At 39.1% G+C, this 18,537-nt stretch overlaps 4 protein-coding genes across 8 annotated transcripts in view; 2 read left to right on the forward strand and 2 right to left on the reverse strand.

Moving 5' to 3' along the window:
- The first annotated feature begins 5,164 nt into the window (after positions 1–5,164).
- On the forward strand, positions 5,165–6,573 carry higd2a (HIG1 hypoxia inducible domain family, member 2A). The gene is made up of 2 exons (XM_055034645.1): positions 5,165–5,396; positions 6,108–6,573. The coding sequence occupies exons 1-2, from the start codon at positions 5,210–5,212 to the stop codon at positions 6,272–6,274; spliced, it is 354 nt and encodes a 117-aa protein (XP_054890620.1). The 5' UTR covers positions 5,165–5,209; the 3' UTR covers positions 6,275–6,573.
- A 497-nt stretch (positions 6,574–7,070) lies between these two features.
- Positions 7,071–12,498, reverse strand: cltb (clathrin, light chain B). 4 transcript variants are annotated; one of them, XM_055034641.1, is made up of 7 exons: positions 12,042–12,498; positions 10,804–10,838; positions 10,581–10,698; positions 10,360–10,471; positions 10,022–10,042; positions 9,515–9,568; positions 7,071–8,149 (listed from the first exon to the last, which is right to left on the reverse strand). In XM_055034641.1, the coding sequence occupies exons 1-7, from the start codon at positions 12,196–12,198 to the stop codon at positions 7,978–7,980; spliced, it is 669 nt and encodes a 222-aa protein (XP_054890616.1). In that variant the 5' UTR covers positions 12,199–12,498; the 3' UTR covers positions 7,071–7,977. The 4 variants fall into 4 exon arrangements, with proteins under 4 accessions (XP_054890616.1, XP_054890617.1, XP_054890618.1 ...); XM_055034642.1 differs by lacking the exon at positions 10,022–10,042 and having other exon boundaries at positions 12,042–12,497; XM_055034643.1 differs by lacking the exon at positions 9,515–9,568 and having other exon boundaries at positions 12,042–12,496.
- A 1,261-nt stretch (positions 12,499–13,759) lies between these two features.
- The window catches only part of pdlim7 (PDZ and LIM domain 7), a 34,976-nt gene continuing 30,198 nt past the window's right edge, over positions 13,760–18,537 (forward strand). Inside the window, exons 1-2 of one of the 2 annotated variants that reach the window (XM_055034638.1) lie at positions 13,760–13,938; positions 17,376–17,474. In XM_055034638.1, coding sequence (XP_054890613.1) covers positions 13,909–13,938; positions 17,376–17,474 — 129 coding nt within the window. In that variant the 5' untranslated portion in view covers positions 13,760–13,908. Of the gene's footprint in view, positions 13,939–15,473; positions 15,621–17,375; positions 17,475–18,537 lie in introns of those variants that run through there. The other variant, XM_055034639.1, reaches the window with a different exon arrangement.
- unc5a (unc-5 netrin receptor A) overlaps positions 15,619–18,537 on the reverse strand; it is a 198,086-nt gene continuing 195,167 nt past the window's right edge. The window contains exon 16 of the mRNA XM_055034635.1: positions 15,619–15,688. Within this exon, the coding sequence (XP_054890610.1) occupies positions 15,661–15,688 (28 nt within the window). The 3' untranslated portion in view covers positions 15,619–15,660. The remainder of the gene's footprint in view (positions 15,689–18,537) is intronic.

Consider the following 18,537-nt stretch of genomic DNA (forward strand, 5'->3'; position numbering starts at 1 on the left):
GTAATCACAGACGACCTCTTGATAAGCTTCAAGAGGTCATCACCTGAAATGGTTTTCACCTCACAGGTGTGACCTGTCAGGTTAGTAAATGAGCTTTCTTGCAGGTTGTGTCCAAATTTTTGGTCTGTACCGTATATATGTTTTTCAGTATTATGGCCAATAAATATGTTTACAGTGCAACAGCAAAATATAAACAGACCCTACACTTTATTCAAAATATATTTATTTTGTATTCTTTCAACAAAGAAAAATCCATTATTTTGACATTCCACTGACAGTTAACAGATCTGAATTTGCAGAACTTGTGCATATATGGTAGAGTTTTGACAATCTACCCTTAAACAAACTAACAGCTGTGCTGCACAAACAAACATTCACCTCTCACAAATAGGTGATCCCTTTTTATAACATCTGTAGAAATTTGGGAATGGTAACATCACCCTGGTAAATTGTTATCTGTAAAACCTTAAATTCTGATAAGGAAATTTTGGGGGAAAACATCTACTTAGATTTTGATAGGCAACTTGTTACTTTAAATAGCCACCTTAATCTCTTTTTTTCCTCTTCCTCCATCACTTTAAAATCTTTAAATAATGTCCATGACCCATACATTAGAGTCCAAAACCTTGTTCATTTCAGCACTGAAATCTGGATAGCTATCATAATAGATTGACAGCTCGAGGACACAGCTACATGTGTGAGCCACAGGTCTTCTGAGAAACCCTTGAATCTTTGTAAAATCAATAAGAATTTTCTATCCAAGAACAGGTCTGAACCTGTGCAGAACCTTAGAAACAAGGACAGATGCTGCAAATCTGCGTTCCTGATATATGTGCTAACATACTTTTGAATGTCCTTCTGATGACCACTCATTTCCTGAGGAGAGACAATGGACTTCAAAACTTTTCTTGCATTTGGTTGTAAGTTTTCATACACTGAAGAAAGATCCTGGAAGCTGTTCCCGGTGTTACTGAGTGTTTTGGCCCACTGTTCAATAACATAAGCAGGCTCTTGGACAAGTGTTTTGTGTGCAAGCTCCTGGAGGATTTCATTTACGTTGCTGGCAGTTGGCATTCGTCTGCAACTGTAGTTATCAAGAATCTCTATCAATTCCTCTTGGTCAACACTGCTGAAGTCTGACTGCCATGACTGAAACACAAAGCGCTCAGATTCAGGCATGCACTTAAGGAAATTCTCCACTACATCACTTTTTACCTGTCCAAAGGCTGCTTGCTCTAGTATGACAGGTGCAATCTTCATAGGAAGATATTTCTCTCTTGTCCATCCAAAAACAATTATTCGGCCTACACTCTCCCACTGGCTCTGTCCATAATCATCTCAGAAAAGGCACTCTGTAAGTGTTTCCTGTAGTACATTGGTCATAGAATTCTTTCCAGAATTCAGAAAGACAGTCTCTGACGACTCCTCCGTCATCATATCCCATCTCAGGAGTTCCATCTGGCAGTACTAGCTGGATTTCGAAGTCTCTATCTAAAAGTCTGTCATCACAGAAATGTGCTATGAGCTCAGGAAGTACCTGTCCTCTGTGAACTATCAGTATCTCCTTCACTGCTTTGGCAGATGATGTGGATTGGGGGGATATTGGCAAAGTATCGTCCAAAATCTGTGGCTCACTGTCAGAAAATGGTCCTAGAAACACTATGCCACTGCTATCCAAATCCTCCTCCCTAAGCTCTGTAGACTGAAGTGAAAAGTTTATATTGTCATGATTTGTTATGTTTCCAATAAATAGAAAGTCAGGAGTTACTTCTGTGGACATTGTGGATTGGCTGGTCATTGCAACATTAACAGCAGATGAAGAAGAGGGCCGACTCACAGAACTGGCTTGATCCTGAAAAAATGGTGAAGGCAAAACTTCATCTTGACTGACTGACTGGTTAGCCTTCTTTTTATGGGTGGTCAGGTAAAACCTGAGAATAGTCAGTTTTGTAACATGAAACATTTGTCCAACAGTGATTTTGTCATCAACTGCCACTTCCTGATAATCTTTCAGATCTATTTCAAAATCTGCTATGGACCCTTCTCTATTTCTTCCATTTGGAAAGAAAATGCAAACAGCTATTTGGATTAACTCACTTTTTTTAGCATCCTTTGAAACATCAACCTTCCTTGTTCCACCACCTCTTCTTGCTCTTACTTGTTTAAAAGCCTGTTGGTCTTCATCATAAAGCAGCCAGCCTATTTCTATTTTTCTCTTTGACTTCAGAGCATTCTTCTTAACGTTTGTTTCAGATTGCTCTTCTTTTTCCAGACCACAACCATCTTGATGAGCAGTTTTCCTTTTACCCAGCTTTGATTTCAGGCGCTCAAACAGTTTTGATTTGTGACTGTTTGGGGGACCAGTTTCCTTCCTTTTACAGTATCCTAATAGGGCGATGCGGTCTCCATATGATGGCAAATAACTCTTTAGCTCTTCATCTGTCATGAGTTGGATGACACTGCTATCAATCTAAACAAGAAGAATAAAAAATAATTTATTTTAAAACTTATGGAACTAGAATTGCATGCAAATTATTTGAATTCAATTATATAACATTGCTAGACACATGCCTTAAACAAACCGTAATTTTTGAAATACTGATTTATTTTTTAGCTTGTACCTTCTCTCTCAGCATGGTCTCAATAGTTTCCTCAGGAATATTTCTTTGTCTCAGGAAATCACTCAGGTCATCCATTCTGTGATCATACACTGGAAGGTGAAGATACACAAGACCATCATGTTTCCAATAAAATGTAAAGCAAGTCATACTACAAATTATAATTTTCCTGAAAAATTAATTATAATTCATAATGCCATTTATCCATCCATTTTCTAACACCATTGTCCCTAGTGCGGTTGGGAGGTGCTGGTGCCTATCTCTAGCTGCGTTCTGGGCGAGAGGCGGGGTCACCCTGGACAGGTTGCCAGTCTGTCGCATGGCAACACAGAGAAAGACAGGACAAACAATTATGCACACACACACTCACACCTAGGGAGAATTTGGAAAGACCAATTACCCTGACAGTCATGTTTTTGGACTGTGGGAGGAAGCTGGAGAACCCGGAGAGAACCCACACATGCACAGAACATGCAGGCTCCATGCAGAAAGACCCGGGCCGGGACATTCATAATTCCTTTAAGCGCAATTTATTTTTTTTGTGAAATGATTTTACTAGGGGGCCTGCACAGTGGTGCAGTTACTAGCACTGTTGCCTTGCAGCAAGAAGGTCATAGGTTCGATTCCCTGCCCGGGGTCTTTCTGCACGGAGTTTGCATGTTCTCCCTGTGCATGGTGGGTTCTCCCCGGGTACTCCAGCTTCCTCCCACTGTCCAAAAACATGACTGTCAGGGTAATTGGTCTTTCCAAATTCTCCCTAGGTGTGAGTGTGTGTGTGCATGGTTGTTTGTCCTGTTTGTTTCTATGTTGCCCTGTGACAGACTGGCAACCTGTCCAGGTGACCCCACCTCTCGCCTGGAACGAAGCTGGAGAGGCAGCAGCAACTCCCAACCCCAATAGGAACAAGGGTGAACAGAAAATGGAATGCATCTTTTTAAACTTTTGTTTTATAATAACTATTACCACAGTTATTTTATTTGTGTAATTACACAAATTTATGCATATACAGTGGTTTAAATGGACACATCTTGAGAAACCTCTTTAAATTCACAGAAAAGATAAGAAAATATTTATTGGTAATAACAAAGAACTGTACCGTTCCATACTGACAATGTCTTTAGCAGTAGAAAAGGAAAGAAAACATAAAATGAAGCTGTCTGAGGAGCATAAAGGTCTTTCAATGGAGAACTGGAGAAACACACTATAGCAGAGAAGTCACTTATACCGCTTGTGTGATGAGTTAAGGCTTGTGAAAATCCAGCTGGTGCACACCATCCACTCTTCTCTTTCTGAAACAACCTGCACTGTACAAAACCAAGCACATAATGTTTTGTTTGTTACTTGAACTTACTGATTAAATCAAAGAAATTGATTTGCAAACAGACAAAACAATTATTTATTATTTTATTTATTTGCTTGGGGACCAGGTACATAAAGTATTTAAAATTTAATAAAAGAGAGAGATTCTGACAGAGTACGTGACATAAAATGCCACGACATATTTTAGTTTAACTTAAAAAAATACATAGGCTAGAGGTATCGTTTTGGCGTCGCAATGGTTTGGGAGCGTGATGCAGCATCTAGGAACTACTCACCAGTTATTACACTTTGTGGTAGACTGAACATGTATCATTACAGCAAATAAACGTACCACGTAATCCTCAGATATTAACTACAATCAACGAAAAGTCAGTTGTGCACTGACGAAGTGAAGAAACAGAAACCGGTAGCTAATTTGATATCTTCAAAATTAGCTACCGTCGTCAGTATAACAAATTGATTACTTTATACTATGCTAGCTTATATTGCAGACTTAATTTAAATTAACAAAACCACAATTCTTACCGTTGTAAATAGCTACATTTAGCTAGGTGATTTCAGGCGGCAGGCGCGACCGATGGTACGGTCAAATCGGTCCAGGTGGACTGAACCAATTCGAAAGGGGGTTCAACCTCCACAGTCTCCTATCTCATTATATTGAGATACTATCTCATTATATTGAGATACTATCTCATTATTTTGAGATACTATCTCATTATTTTGAGATACTATCTCATTATTTTGAGATAGTATCTCATTATATTGAGATACTATCTCATTATATTGAGATACTATCTCATTATATTGAGATACTATCTCATTATTTTGAGATACTATCTCATTATATGGAGATACTATCTCATTATATTGAGATAGTATCTCATTATAATGAGATAGTATCTCAATATAATGAGATAGTATCTCAATATAATGAGATACTATCTCATTATTTGAGATACTATCTCATTATAATGAGATAATTTTATTTAATTTTTTTAACAGAGTGGCGGAAACGGGCTTCCATACAACTTAACGCCACAACTTATTAACTTTTATTTTTCCCAGATATCACCAGGCGGGCTCCATACTTTAAAGATGAATGTCCTCTGTAAGCCACGGTATGGGATCGGTGCAACACAGGAAAGGAAGAGACGTTACTATCAATGACCTTCCCTTGTTTCCCTTCTTGGTAAACAACCAGACTTTTATTGTGAAACCGTCGGAAAGCGTAGCCGGAAGTGCTTTCATTTAGTCAGCGTTACAGCTCCATCATGGCGGCGGCAGCAACTCCAGCGGTTCCCGACCAAACGCCTAAAATGCAGGCACCGGGTCAGGTGCCGTTTGACCCGTCTCAGCCCCCGGTTATCGAAGGCTTCACCCCGGTATCACTGGGCAAAACTGAGAGCTTTAAGGAAAAGTTCTCGAGGAAAACCAAGGAGAATCCTTTCGTCCCGATAGGTGAGTTATACAAACAGAAAGGCACTGCAGACGAAAGTTACACAAGTGTGCTACGCTATGTCCTCTATTACCGCGCGGTGTAATTATTTTTTCCCATTACATACATTAATATTACAGTGCAACCTTTCTGTGTGAAGTGCGGTAGTTGAAATAAGTAGTTTTATTCTCCCTGAAGCAAAGTTGCACTACTAAAACATTATTTAAATGTTTTGCTGAGCCATTTTTATGTATATATGTAGTTTGTTTTTTTGTCATTCCCATTTTGTTTTTTTAAACACACAATGTTTTGAGGAGCTACAAACATGTATCTCTAGCTAGCTCTAGCGCTACGTCATAATAGCAGTATCTCTGTGTGGTATTTTCATATCTGTTATATTGCTGCTATGTTTCCAGTGTTATGAACTAATGCTAAGGTAATGCTCTTGCTATTGGGCCAGATGTTCACGCTGAACACAAATGACATTGGCTTAAAAATATTGAAGGTCACAGAGTAATGAAAGCAGAGAGCAGGAAGTAGATTTTTATCACAACTGATCGCAGGATTGATCAATATTATTGCCTGTGGGAGATTCTCTAATACTGTGAAAGTGTTATCTTTGTGCATTTCTTTGGAATTCTATGTGATGGATCAACATAGTGGTGGAAGAAGTTTGGCATTGTCAATACACATCTCTTACACATTTAATTTCTCCCGTCCTTTATGTTCTGCAGGTTGTGCAGCAACAGCCGGAGCGCTGCTGTATGGTCTTCGTGCCTTCCACCAAGGAAAAACCAGACAGTCCCAGCTGCTTATGAGGGGTCGTATCTTCGCTCAAGGCTTCACCGTAGTCGCCATCATCGTTGGCATCTTTGCCACATCGCTGAAACCCAAGCAGTGAAAACAAACGAATCTCACGGTTCTTGAAAAGTGTCCGTTCACTCTGGACTCAGACCAGATCCATTGTTGAATTGGCCTCTCAATAACCGAATGATGTGTAATACAGTCATCACTGTTCAGCTACACAGTGTATTTATAGTTTTTTCTTTTTTTTTTTAAACATTGAACTGCCCATTTGTTAAAAATCAGCTGTGTGGAACAGCAAAGTTGTGTCAGCTCAAGTGAGCAAATGGGAAATTGGTTTAATAGCGCCAAGACTTTTCAGCTTTGAATTAAATGTTTCTTCTGTTGATGAAGTTAGCCATATTTGTGTTGTTTGTGATGATGCGGCACGGAAAAAGTGTCTCTCTGGGAGAATTCTAAAAATGATGCCGTCAAAGTCTTCCTTAGACTTCTGTGTCTAGACATGTAAAGTTACAAGAGCTGTGAGGAAATATTCACCCCTTTGCAAAATCAAACAAGTAGCTCGTTCCCAAGCCTGACTGATTGCTGACCGAGGATTTCAGCCATTTGATTTTGGTATATTAAGAGGAAAGCAGCTCTACAACTGGATATTGGCAACCCTGTTGTAAATGTTTGAATTTTACTGAAAACATTCAGATGTTTTAAGTAAAACCAAAACGGGACATTGCTAATGCAAGGCGGCGAGTACTTTTTCACAGCACACTTGGATTGCAAAGGCACTTTAACAGAAACTGTTCTGTACAGTTGGAGATTTTACCTTCATCTTTATGTCCTATATTCTAAATAAGTCCCTAAACAACCCCCGCAAAAAAGGTGTGACAAGAAGCAAGGGATTCTGGGCTACACATGACTTTATTCAAGTGATCATCTCCAAGGTTTATGAAATGGCAACAAGCTCAGCAGGGGAATATTTCAGTTAAATTAAGTGATCTGCAGACTCCTGTTTGTAAATAGGCAACATGTGAACAATGTGCAGACATCACTGTTGAAATGAATACCTGTATTTAAAGTTTTGTGTGCTGTTGTAACACAAAGATGGAGAGAAAGCTAAGTGAAACAAAAAAAGCGCACATTTTTATTTCTAAATTCAGACTGTAGCAGATGTCTTTGGTTGTGAGTTTTTTTTTTTTTTTTTTTTTTATTAAAATTGCCTCATCAGGGAGAAAAGTATCTGGCTTAAGACTCTAAGCGAGATCAGAAAGGCCACAAGCGTATGTCTGTGAAACAAAACGAGACATGTTTACTACCTAGAACCTAAGAAATGAGGAATTTCATGCCAAATAAAAAGTTGAACATTTGTGATGCATGGTTATAAATTGATGAGAGGCATAAATGGATACAATCTAGTTTGCATTTAGCAAGTGTCTGACCAAAATGTTAATTTAAAGAATGAATAAAAACTAGGCATTCAAAAATATTGGTAGAAGCAAAGTTGACCTAAAAATTATAAGTTAAAGGGGGGAAAAAAAAGACAAAAACATTTACTTACAGTAACAGTATTTTCTTCAGTATAGTGACATTAAAGCAGACACTAGCGAGGTGTAACAGAGCAGTCCGTCTTCTCACAGGAGCCTAAGGTTTAAGTATATCAATATATAGGCATCAAGAAAGGCAGGAAGTTGTAAAAGGTTTTTAACATGTCAGGAATTCTTTTGGAAAAGGACTAAAATCATTCGGACACAACGTGTCGTCAAAACCGAAAAGGCGACGTCGCCGAGAACATTCTCCGAAGCGCTCCGGTTAGCGGACTAAAGGCGTCTGTTTTAGAGAGATGAGAACGGAGCGCATTCTGGAAACATCCTTGGCCTGCTTGCTGGTTTTGGGATTGAAGTCGCACAGCCGCGCCACTCGTTCCCACTCGGATCCTGGGCTGTCGCCGTCGGTCTCCGCCAGGAAGGCCTCCTCGGACGCTCTGCGGGACGCAGCCAGAGGGAGAAAAATGAGACGGTGTGTGGGGAAGAGGATGAAATCCGGCTCGTCTAATGAGCTTTGTCACACGATGCAAGCTACAACCACTGGCTTCTTCACATTCGGCGCCTTGCAGAAGTATTCGTAGCACCTGAATTTTTCATATTTCATCACATTGCAACGACAAGTATTAAAGTACTTTATTTGGATTTTAAAGAAGGATGCAAAGGTTACTGAAATGTTTTGCCAGCAAATATCTGAATAGTGTGGCATGTTTGGAGTAAATCTCTTATTCTAATACCCCCAACTGAGTCACCCGATTAGTAAAAACACTTAATATAGAGTTTTAATATAATTCCAGAATTGCATGGTAACAGCATTTAGCTAGGCAAGTTCTGATTTGTTCATTTTGTAGACTTCTGTTCAGAATTTTTGTTCTGGTTGAGTCGTTGAATATTTGGACAGTTATTCTTCGTTTTTGGATGCTCTGTAGCAGGAAGAATTTCTGCTCTTACTTTTTAACTTTCGGACGAATGTCATGTGTAACCATGGCGACAAAGCATCGTCTTTAACCTCTGGGACCAGCTGATTAGCACCTCGAAAGCTCAGATAATTAATTGAGAGCCACTACGCACGACAACTCTTTTGAAGGTGAGATGGAACATTTCATTTCTCTTGGGGAGAGACAAACGCCACCATGGAGGCCAACAAACACAGCAGTCAAGTCACAGAGGAAGTTGTTTAAAATTGGCAAGAGATGATGACAATCGGGCAAGCTCTGGACAAACGAACGGCGCCGTTAAAACTCACAAAAACTTGGCTGTCCAAGAAATGCTTCCATCCAGGAAACAAACAATCTGCTCTGGGGGAGCAGCAGAGATTCTCAATCTCTTGACAGGCAATGAAGTTGTTTCTTCCTGGATTTTTGGTCATTTCCTTGCCTTACTTCACATATCAAATTTTACGCATTTTTAAAATATGTCCTTTTATTTTTATTTGTCTCGTAACTGTTTTTCCTTTCATATAATTATTTTTTTTTATGATTCTACACTCCTCTGGTCAGTTCTGTTTAAAATGTGCTTTAGACATAACGTTTTGATTCAACTCCAAAAAGCAGCTGTGACCGAAGCAAAACATAGTTGACTGAATACAAAGGCAAGACACACCTAACAAAAAAAAAAAAAAAAAAAAAAAACATTTTCCCTTTTCGTTTTGAGATGCACTGCAAAGATCTGAACATGTCAAAAAAATAAAAAATAAAATATCTACTGAACTCTGACTACGAGCAAAAGGTTGCAGGGGAAGCATGCATCAGGTAAAAGGGCAGCAGAGCGTACAACATTAAAAGGCACAAGAACTCTAAACGTACACAAAGCCTATAACATCAGAGTTGGGCTGTTTGTAGAAAGCCTTGTCAGCAATCCTAGTGCACAGGCAAGGCCCAGAAAGCAGAAAAAAGAAGGAGAGACAACAGTTTTAGTAAAAAAAAAAACAACAAGCAGAGGAACGTTAGGCTGCGATTTATAAAGCGCTGAGAAAAAGTTCTGATGAGTGGGGGAAAAGGGTGGAGAAGAGTTTGAAACGGTCCAAAATAAATCTGCCAGTAGTCAACAAGCTGAGAAGATTCGACCGGCCTTGTGGTGATATTTTGGATGGAAAATGGCTTCTCTGCTTCTTGGAGTCTGAAAAAAATGTACTTCCTGGAAACTTTTTTGGGTTCCAAGCATTTTATTTTTTTTATTTTTTTATGTTTTAACTTAACGGGACAGTTCTGGATTAATATCTCATCAGAGGATTATTTCTCAGGGCTCTGGAAAAAAACAATAAACAACAACAACAAAAAAAAACACTACAGCTAACAGATGCAGAGTGATACCGTGCCAGACTTGGACAGAGTCTGTTGGAAAGTGGTGAGAAAAGATCTAGTTAGCCTGAACGAGAAAAGGAAAGACTACAACACATGTGAAAACATAGAAACCAAGAGTTTTTTTTTTTTGGCAGTAGCAAAACAGTTCTTAAAAAAAAAAAAAAAAAAAGGAAAATAAAGCCATTAATAAAATATTTAACATTCTACTGTTTTGACATATTCAAACATTTTTTTTATAATCTCCCTTCAAAAATGGACTATTAAATCTGAATCAACTATATTTACAGTGGTGATCAGTGTACACTTGTCTACAAGAATGATCTCTGTGTGAAGTTGTGCTTTCTCACCTGTTGTTGGCCTTATTCTTCTCCATCTGCTCGTTTTGGTGGACATGCCAGTCCTCCAGCTCCTTCTTGGCCTTCTCTCTCCACTCTGCCTCTGCTGCCTTGGAAGCCGAGTCTTATTACAGGGTGAAACAACAAAAAACAAGAAAAGCGTCACGTTTTTTTGCGCACGAGTTCAAACGTTTCATACAACCGAGAACCAAAAGTAATCCTCTTTTTGCTACCTAATGCTTCGAGGCGAGCCTTCTGCTCCTCCTTCCACTTGCGCAAACTTTCTGGTTCCTGCCTCTGAATGTCCACCTGGGCGATGGCTGCGTAGCCGTCTGATGGGCCATTAGACTCCTTTCAATCAAATAACAAACGATCATAAATCCAATACCTCTTCCAATATTGCTACTTAGATACGGTTCAGACGCACCATACACTCATGAACAGGAAGAACCTCACCTGGAACAGGTCTCCGTTCAGCGTTGCAGGCTCCTCTTCAAAGTCGTCAAGCATAGTGATTAGAGACACACACACACAAGTTTAAAGTTAAACACAGTTTCTAGGAGTGTTTCCAGTAATCCCGTCGTCCCCTCCGGTGTAACTTCACCGACTCAATGTTCTAACCGTCACTGCCGTCTCTTGGTCTTGAAACTGTTAAGACCTTAGAAATGCTGCCACACCTGTTTGGGCGCTGATGCCGTCTCTGTTGCTTCACTGGCAAACTAGACAGGATTTTCAGGTGTATTTAAAAATAAATAAATAAATAAATAAAAAAGAAAAAGGAGATTGTCTTGTGATTGAACCCAGTCATGCATAATGGTTTTATCTGAATTTTCTTATTTTTTCAAGGAAACATGTTTTTATGCATTTACAGACTGAAAAAAGTAGCAATTTGCAGTGCTGGTGCGTTAAAATATATATATATATATATATTTTTCCTTTTACATTCCCAATGCTGACATTTAAACACACAAACACAACGGAAGATTAAAAGGTTTTATGTTCAATTGAAATTGAAAACATGACATTTATTTATTTTTTATTTATTTTTTACAAGACCTCAGCCAATAATCCAAAATGGCTTTTAAAAACATTTCTAAAGGAACTTTCTCAGCTGCTTATTTAACTGTGTTTTCGTTCACTTCAGTTTCGATCCGACGGCAAAACTTAGTGGGATAAAACATAACAATAATCACTCCCAACATTCATGCGTCAATCATTTTCAGATTTTACTGTCAATAAAGTTTAGGTTAAGACTGCCATTTTTGTCAAATTATCACAGGGTAAAAACTGAGTGTTATATTAATGTATTAATTACAAATTTGACCAATTGGTAACTTTAATGATTGCATATTTCGCTGTGTTTGTGGGTCGCCCTACCCAAAACCTCAGGATAAAGCATCAAATTTAAACCGCGCGGAGCAGGTGAGCAAAACAAGCGTACCTCTCTCTATGTACTATGCTAAAAAGCTAACGCTTTGTCGGTTGTTTTATCAGGAGTTGTCATCTTCTTCGCCATCTAAAATCATTTACACCTCCTTACTACATTAACCAGTTGTGTTGCTGCTCACCCATGCAGGTGGAGCATTTTGCGTTAAACTTACATCATTTCGTAACAGCTGCCATAAAGCGGATTAGCTAGTTCGCTCATTAGCCTGCTAGCATCAAACAGACGTTAGTTAAAACTCCCAACTTACCATAGTTTGCTGCCTGCGAAGGCTGCGCGTCGTCCGCCCCTTCCAGCGCCCCGAACCCTTCTCCGTCGTTCTCGATCCCCGCAATCTCACTTTCCTGTTGGGCCAGGAAAGCCGCCGCGGGATCCTCCTCGGCCAGGTGTGCCCCGTTGTCGGCCATAGCGCACACAAAAAAGTGCAAGTTTAACCGAGGCTAGTTGGTTTAGCTAGCTGACGTTGAAGCCACACACACTCACACACACACACATACACACTCACACACAAAAATAAAAGAACAGTTCTGTTGTATTAAAAAATACGTAACTCGTTGCCTTAGCTTCCGTTTCAAAAACGCTACAGGAGCTAATGGAGACAGCAACCAAGCTACCTGCAACCAAATATAAAGGCTTCAATGTGAGGCCCTCACTGGTGATTCATGATTTCTCCACTTGTTCGTCCACTGTGATGATGGAAGAAGGGCAGCACCCCGAGGGTACCGCTGCTGTTTTGTTAGCCTTTGTCTGCATCTGCTGGCTGAACCAGGAACTACAAGACGAGGGTTCGATATCAGATATATAACACCAAAAAAAATACACTTGTGTTTGGCAATTATTTGCACTCACACACATTAAGGGACGGTACTGGCTTCAATAATTGTAGAAAATATGGAAAAAACTGTGCCACCATGGTGCCCCCTCTTAAGTAAATTTGGTATTAAACAGCCCTCAGGTTCACCACAAGGAACATTACTTCCACAGTGGAACACGGTGGTGGCAGCAGCATGCTCTTGGCTTGCCTCTTTCTTTGGAGAACTAGACTTATTCTAGAAGCCTAAGAGTAAACAGGAATTTTGTTGTTCAGCATCGAAGTGAGATTGATTCTTGTGTGTACTTCAAAATCTCAAAATTAGAAGACCAGTAATGTGAATCTGAATGATGTATATTTATAAATTGGTTACTTTTTTCAAATAATTGCTGGAATTTATGTACATGCCTCCTGTTTGCTTTTATTTATTTATTTATTTTCCCTGTATCAGTGCTGGATAAGTTTTATGTTATTGTCTTTCCCATTTTCTTTTCTCTTTCCGTACAAATTTTCAAAACACCAAATAAACATAATATTGAAAAAAACAAAAACAAAAACAGAATCTCAAGATTGCACTCAATATGTAAATGTGGTTGTGACTCTTTAACACAGTTTATTATGCACCACCAGCTGAAAATATATGACACAGCGGACTCACAAGAAAAGCACCCAGAGAGAGGGAGGTGAAAATGTCACAAGACAGCATTACTGAATTGATATTGAAGCCAGAAAGACGTCTCTGCAGCTCCTCCACAGTTCCCACAAGCTTCTTGGCTACTTCTCTGACTAATTCTCTCCCATCTCAGCCGTTTCTTAGGTTCGCAGTCGTACCGTGCGGTTTTAATTTTTCACTAACGCTTTCTTTCTGCCAAATCTGCGAGGCCTCTGCATGAAAATGTAATTACATCATAAACATGCACTCTTTTTACTGATCTTTAGAAGAGATCTCTGAAAGCGACTGACTGCAGTGATGAAGGAAACAGCTGCTTGTCAAATTTGACTTGTTTCTAAAAGATGTTGAAAACTATCTTTTGTTTTAATAAGCATGTGTAAACAGACTGAAGTTTGTGCTTGTGGCATTGCTGGGCTAGGTGATGGTGAACGAGCTGACACGCGCGCGCCCAACGAGCCCAAACCACGTGACGCGTGACGTCGCAGACTGTTCCTGCTGGAAAGACTTTGAGGGAATGAATTTGTGCCTCAACAGGAGGGAGACTCGCTGCGGCTCCTTGACCTCCGCTCCGAAGAAAACTACAAAGTTAGGACCGACTTTGTTCTTTCTCGCTCCCAACTCTTATCACTCGCTATGTCCGGCGAACAGAAGGAGCCACAAGAGGTAAACCAATTCAAAGCTCTCTGGTATCTTGTGCGCGAGTAACTTTAAAACTATTTTCTTTCTTTTTTTGTTTGTCGCAGCGTTAGTAACTGTGTGGGGTGTGTTGTGCTGTCTACTGAGCTTTTATGGCTTTGCCTGGTTGTTCGAGACGTTTTGTTGTTGTTATTTTGGTTATTTTTACGTCCAACTTCCTGTACTTTTGTGAGTGTAAACTTCTGAGTCTGCACAGCATGAGCTTTAATTAGCACTTCTCTTAAAACCATTTGAAACATCATTATATAAACTCCCTGTCTAGGAGTTTAATATGAAGAAGAAGAAAGCAAGTTCCCCACATAATGTAACATTTTGTTTTAGCTATGTCGTAAATATTAGGTCATGATTTTCATTAATTCAACATAATTGCCTTCACATGATTGCACGTAATAAACATGAAAAGCTTTAAGCAGTCTGGTTAACAACCAAATGATCATTTTTGCTATGTGGTGGTGTGACAAGCGAAATGTGACCTATGCTACCAGGATGTTGCTGTTGAAGACATCTGTGCTGTCATACATTGTTTCAAAATGCCAACCTTGAGTTTTTGCAACTAAAAACCTATGCTGATGCAATCTAGAAACTCCAGTTTTAATCATGCACTAGTGAATAAACAATTAGAAGGCTTGAAATTGGAGATGCACCAGATGAATGGGCCGGAGATTTGCATAAGCCATTTCTTCTCTTGATCAGTGATCAGCATAACAAATTCAAGCTAAAACCAAACAACAAAATCCAAACTTTTTTGAAACCATCTGCAACTACATCAAAATTAACAACTCTCATTTATGTTTTGGTTTGTAAAAGCGCCATGATGCACTTGTTTGAGTTTACTAAATTGAATTGAACTGCTTATATTTGTCTGTAGATTTATTACATTGACCATTGACTTGTGTATAAAGTGCCCCAACACTTTATAACACAGTAAATTCATAATACTGTCAAGCATTAATAGAGATAATCTTGTATTTTGCTTATTTTCTTTCGAATTCAGAATTACTACCTCTATCAGTCTTCAAGACGTCTTTCAGTTTTATTCACGTTAAAAACCTGATCGGTGCATTTCTACCCCAAATTATTGCAGCGTGCATGTTTTACTTGTATTAAGCCTCCAGCTCTCTATTTACATTACAAGGACTGATGTTAAATTGAAGTTATCTGTGAGCAGACGGCTGCTTCACTTCTCAATAATACCACTCTGGCCCTGTTGCTTTAAGAAGCTGATGGTTGAAATGTAATTGCTGGTTTGCTTGTAATGCGCCTCGTACTTTTTGAGAAGAATGTACTCTCTCAATAGTTTTATTTAACTCGTGGATGTCTGCTGGTTTTCAAGTGCAGTTTCAGAAGAATGGCAGAAAAGACGTCTACGTAGAGGCTCTTGGCCAAAAATTTCAAGGCAGTTGACGTTACCTCTCCCAGTCCTCCTCCAGCAACCCTCCTCTCCCTCTCCCTGTGACTCATGTGGGTGTTGGGCTGAAATAGTTTGGTGTAGTTTTACATTCCTTATATAGCCTCTGAGGATTGAGCAGAGGCTAAGGCTCGTCTGTGTCACACACAACATCGGGGTAGGCACAATCTCCTCGCCCCAGCTCACCGACTCCCAGCTTTTCTCTCAGGTTTGGGCTACCAGCTGACCCCTCACGGATAAGGTAAGTTGCCATGGCGCTCTCTTGGCTGGATAGACATGTGTCAGGAAGAATGGTCACACCTGGCAAGACTGCGGAAGAGAAGGAAGAGGAATAAATAGTGGCGTAGGGGTGCCTGTTCAGAGGTCACAGAGGGAGCCAATGTCTGAAAGCTGGCTTTAATTCTTAAAATGTCTGTCTTCTTGGGTTTATTTTTTTGTTGCGTTTTAAAAGTAAGGTCTAAAAAGGTCTTCAGTTTTACATTTTAATGTACAAAAGCAAGCTTAAATGGCATAGCAGGTTCAGTTGTTAAAGACGAGCAGCCAGTGTTTGATGGCGTTTCGTGACATTTACGAGTTGCCTATTTTCATCCCGAAAACAAGGGTTGATTGATGTATTGGCCAAAGGTGCACAAATTGATTAGCTGCAGAGCGAAATGGGACAATTTTTCTTTGGTTGGAAAATTCATTAAACACATCACAGCTCATTAGTCATTAGCATGTACTTTGATGCACATTTTAACTTTAATAAAATATCCTCTAAAGGTTTAGGATGAATTAATTGATATATAAAGACTTTATTGTGATTCCTGAATTTTCTGTTTGACCCAAAATGATCACCTCTAACAAATGACCTATATAGAACATATTTATCTGGTTTATTATAGCCTGAAACTTGTTGAAAATTGCAAAGGTATGATGTCACGGAACCTTATTGGACAAGAAAAGTCGAATTTCATTTTCCATGAAATGTGTTATGCCAGTGGTTTTTATGTTGCAATAAAAACCATTTCAAATTCCAAGGTGATATTTCACGTGAAAGTTTTCCATGTGAAAGCTCAGGCTCCTGGTATAGCTTTCTGACAGAATAACCCATACATGTATGGGAATTTTTCTAAAAGTTAAAACAATGTTTTCAGCATCTTATCAAATAAGTTTCTTTTGTTTCAGTTCACAAAATTGATCAAAATGAAAAATCTCTATCATTTTTATGAATACATAAACCAACAGCAGTTTTTATTTTACTTTGTTTGAAAAATTGTATCTTTTTTGCAGACATAGGTTTAGTTATTGTTTAATTTTACCAACATTGTTCTTTTTGGAGTGACCCAGACTTTGACAGATAATCAGTGGAGAGAAATAAATAAGAAGACCTTCCAATCTCACAGACTTGGAGCTTATCACTACTATTGATATTGATAAATAATTTGAGTCATTTATTTAAAAAAAATGAAGGGATATAAAAACCAATACATTGCTGTATTATCTATTGAGCTCTGCTTGTTTCATTACCCATCAGAAACAAATTTCTTGGTGAAGTAAAAATGTCAAATAAAAATCAGGCATGTGCGAAAATAATTTGGAGTTTAATTGAATGATGTGATGCATTGATGGGGTTCATCTTGTAATGCATTTGATTTCTGTCAAAGAATCAGGTCAGAGCTAAAAGTACAATGGAAATTGGACAAGGGAAAAAACTTAATGATGCGTTCGATTTAGTAGAGAGAATGTTGTATCTGTTCTTTATTGTCATTTATTGACATTTTCTTTTTTCCCTATTGTTACCCATTCAAAAGTTGGGGCAGTTTATGTGAGAAAAATGTTATGCAGTTTTTTTTTCTGTTCTCTCCCTCTTTTCCTGAAATATTAGTTTTGGAAAGAAAATTCCCACAGTCAGCAGCAAAGACATATGGAAAAAGCAGGAAAGGATGTGCGACTTTGTATAGCTTTTCCTGGTTTTCTTGCTAATTTCAACATTTCCTCTCCTCTCTTCCTCAAGGCTATGAACATGTACTCTGTTACCCTCAGCGGCCCAGCGCCGTGGGGCTTCAGGCTGCAAGGAGGCAAAGACTTCAGCATGCCACTCACTGTGTCAAGGGTAAGAAACAAGCTTTTCTCTGTGTTTGTGTTCATTAAGGTCTCAGGAATTTGCTTGATGTTTTTCATTGAGGATTGCTCTACTCAACCTTTTATGGTTTTTCTTGAGCTCCAGTTTGAATTTGTGGATAATTAACAAAAAACTTTCAGTGAGAAACACCTTCCTGGTTTACAGAGAGCACAGGAATATCCTGTCTCACTCTCACAATGGGTATTGTTTGCAAACGGCGCTTCATTTTTATGAGCTTTTGCACGACTGGTATGTACTGATCACACAAACATGCTGTCATTTGTCCCAAAATGTTTTGTACGCTCCATGTTAGGACACAACCATTCTTCAGAATTAAGTTTAAGATAAACTGTGCTTATGCTGATGAGAGCAGCAACCGCTTTCCAGGCCTTATAAGTGCTGCTTCGCCTGACAAAGGTACAGGCTGGATCTTGCAGTCACGCATGAATGCACTCACGTAAAATAATTCCACCTTTGCAGCCAACTAGTTCGTACACAGATCTGGCTCTCCTTAGCACACTGGGATTGTTACATTGTTCCCTTATAAGTTAAGATAATACAGAAATATCATGGCTGACTGACGGTTATTACTTTATCAGCTATGTTCAGGATGTGTTGTTTCCTTTTACAAAGATAATTTGAAGGCACATTATATGTGGAAGCTTTTCCTCTCTTAGACCAAACAGAATGTCAGTTAAAGGCAGAATGGTCAAATGCAGTTAGATGTTTTTATTTTGCTGAATCGAGTCTGCATCGTGTTGCAGGTAGAGTCTCCCCTAGGTGGGTGCGTTGAGGTGATGTAATCCCTTGATGATGGCGGCAGGTATCACTCTTCGTGTCAGCACATGTCCTGTATTTTCTCAGCTCATCTTGATTAGAAACCTCATGTTCTTCTGTTGGTTTCAGACAGCAGACTTTCTTTTATAAGCACAAGCAGTTGGACGATTGGCTTTATACAAAAGATGCAATTTTCGAGCAGATTATAGATGATTGCTTAGGGGAATTTTAGTCTAGACAAGCGGGATTTACTTCTGGGGTGAATATCAATGAAGTT

This window comes from Poeciliopsis prolifica, unplaced genomic scaffold, assembly GCF_027474105.1.
Source record: "Poeciliopsis prolifica strain line A6 unplaced genomic scaffold, Auburn_PproV2 SCAFFOLD009, whole genome shotgun sequence".
Classification (NCBI taxonomy): Eukaryota; Metazoa; Chordata; class Actinopteri; order Cyprinodontiformes; family Poeciliidae; genus Poeciliopsis; species Poeciliopsis prolifica.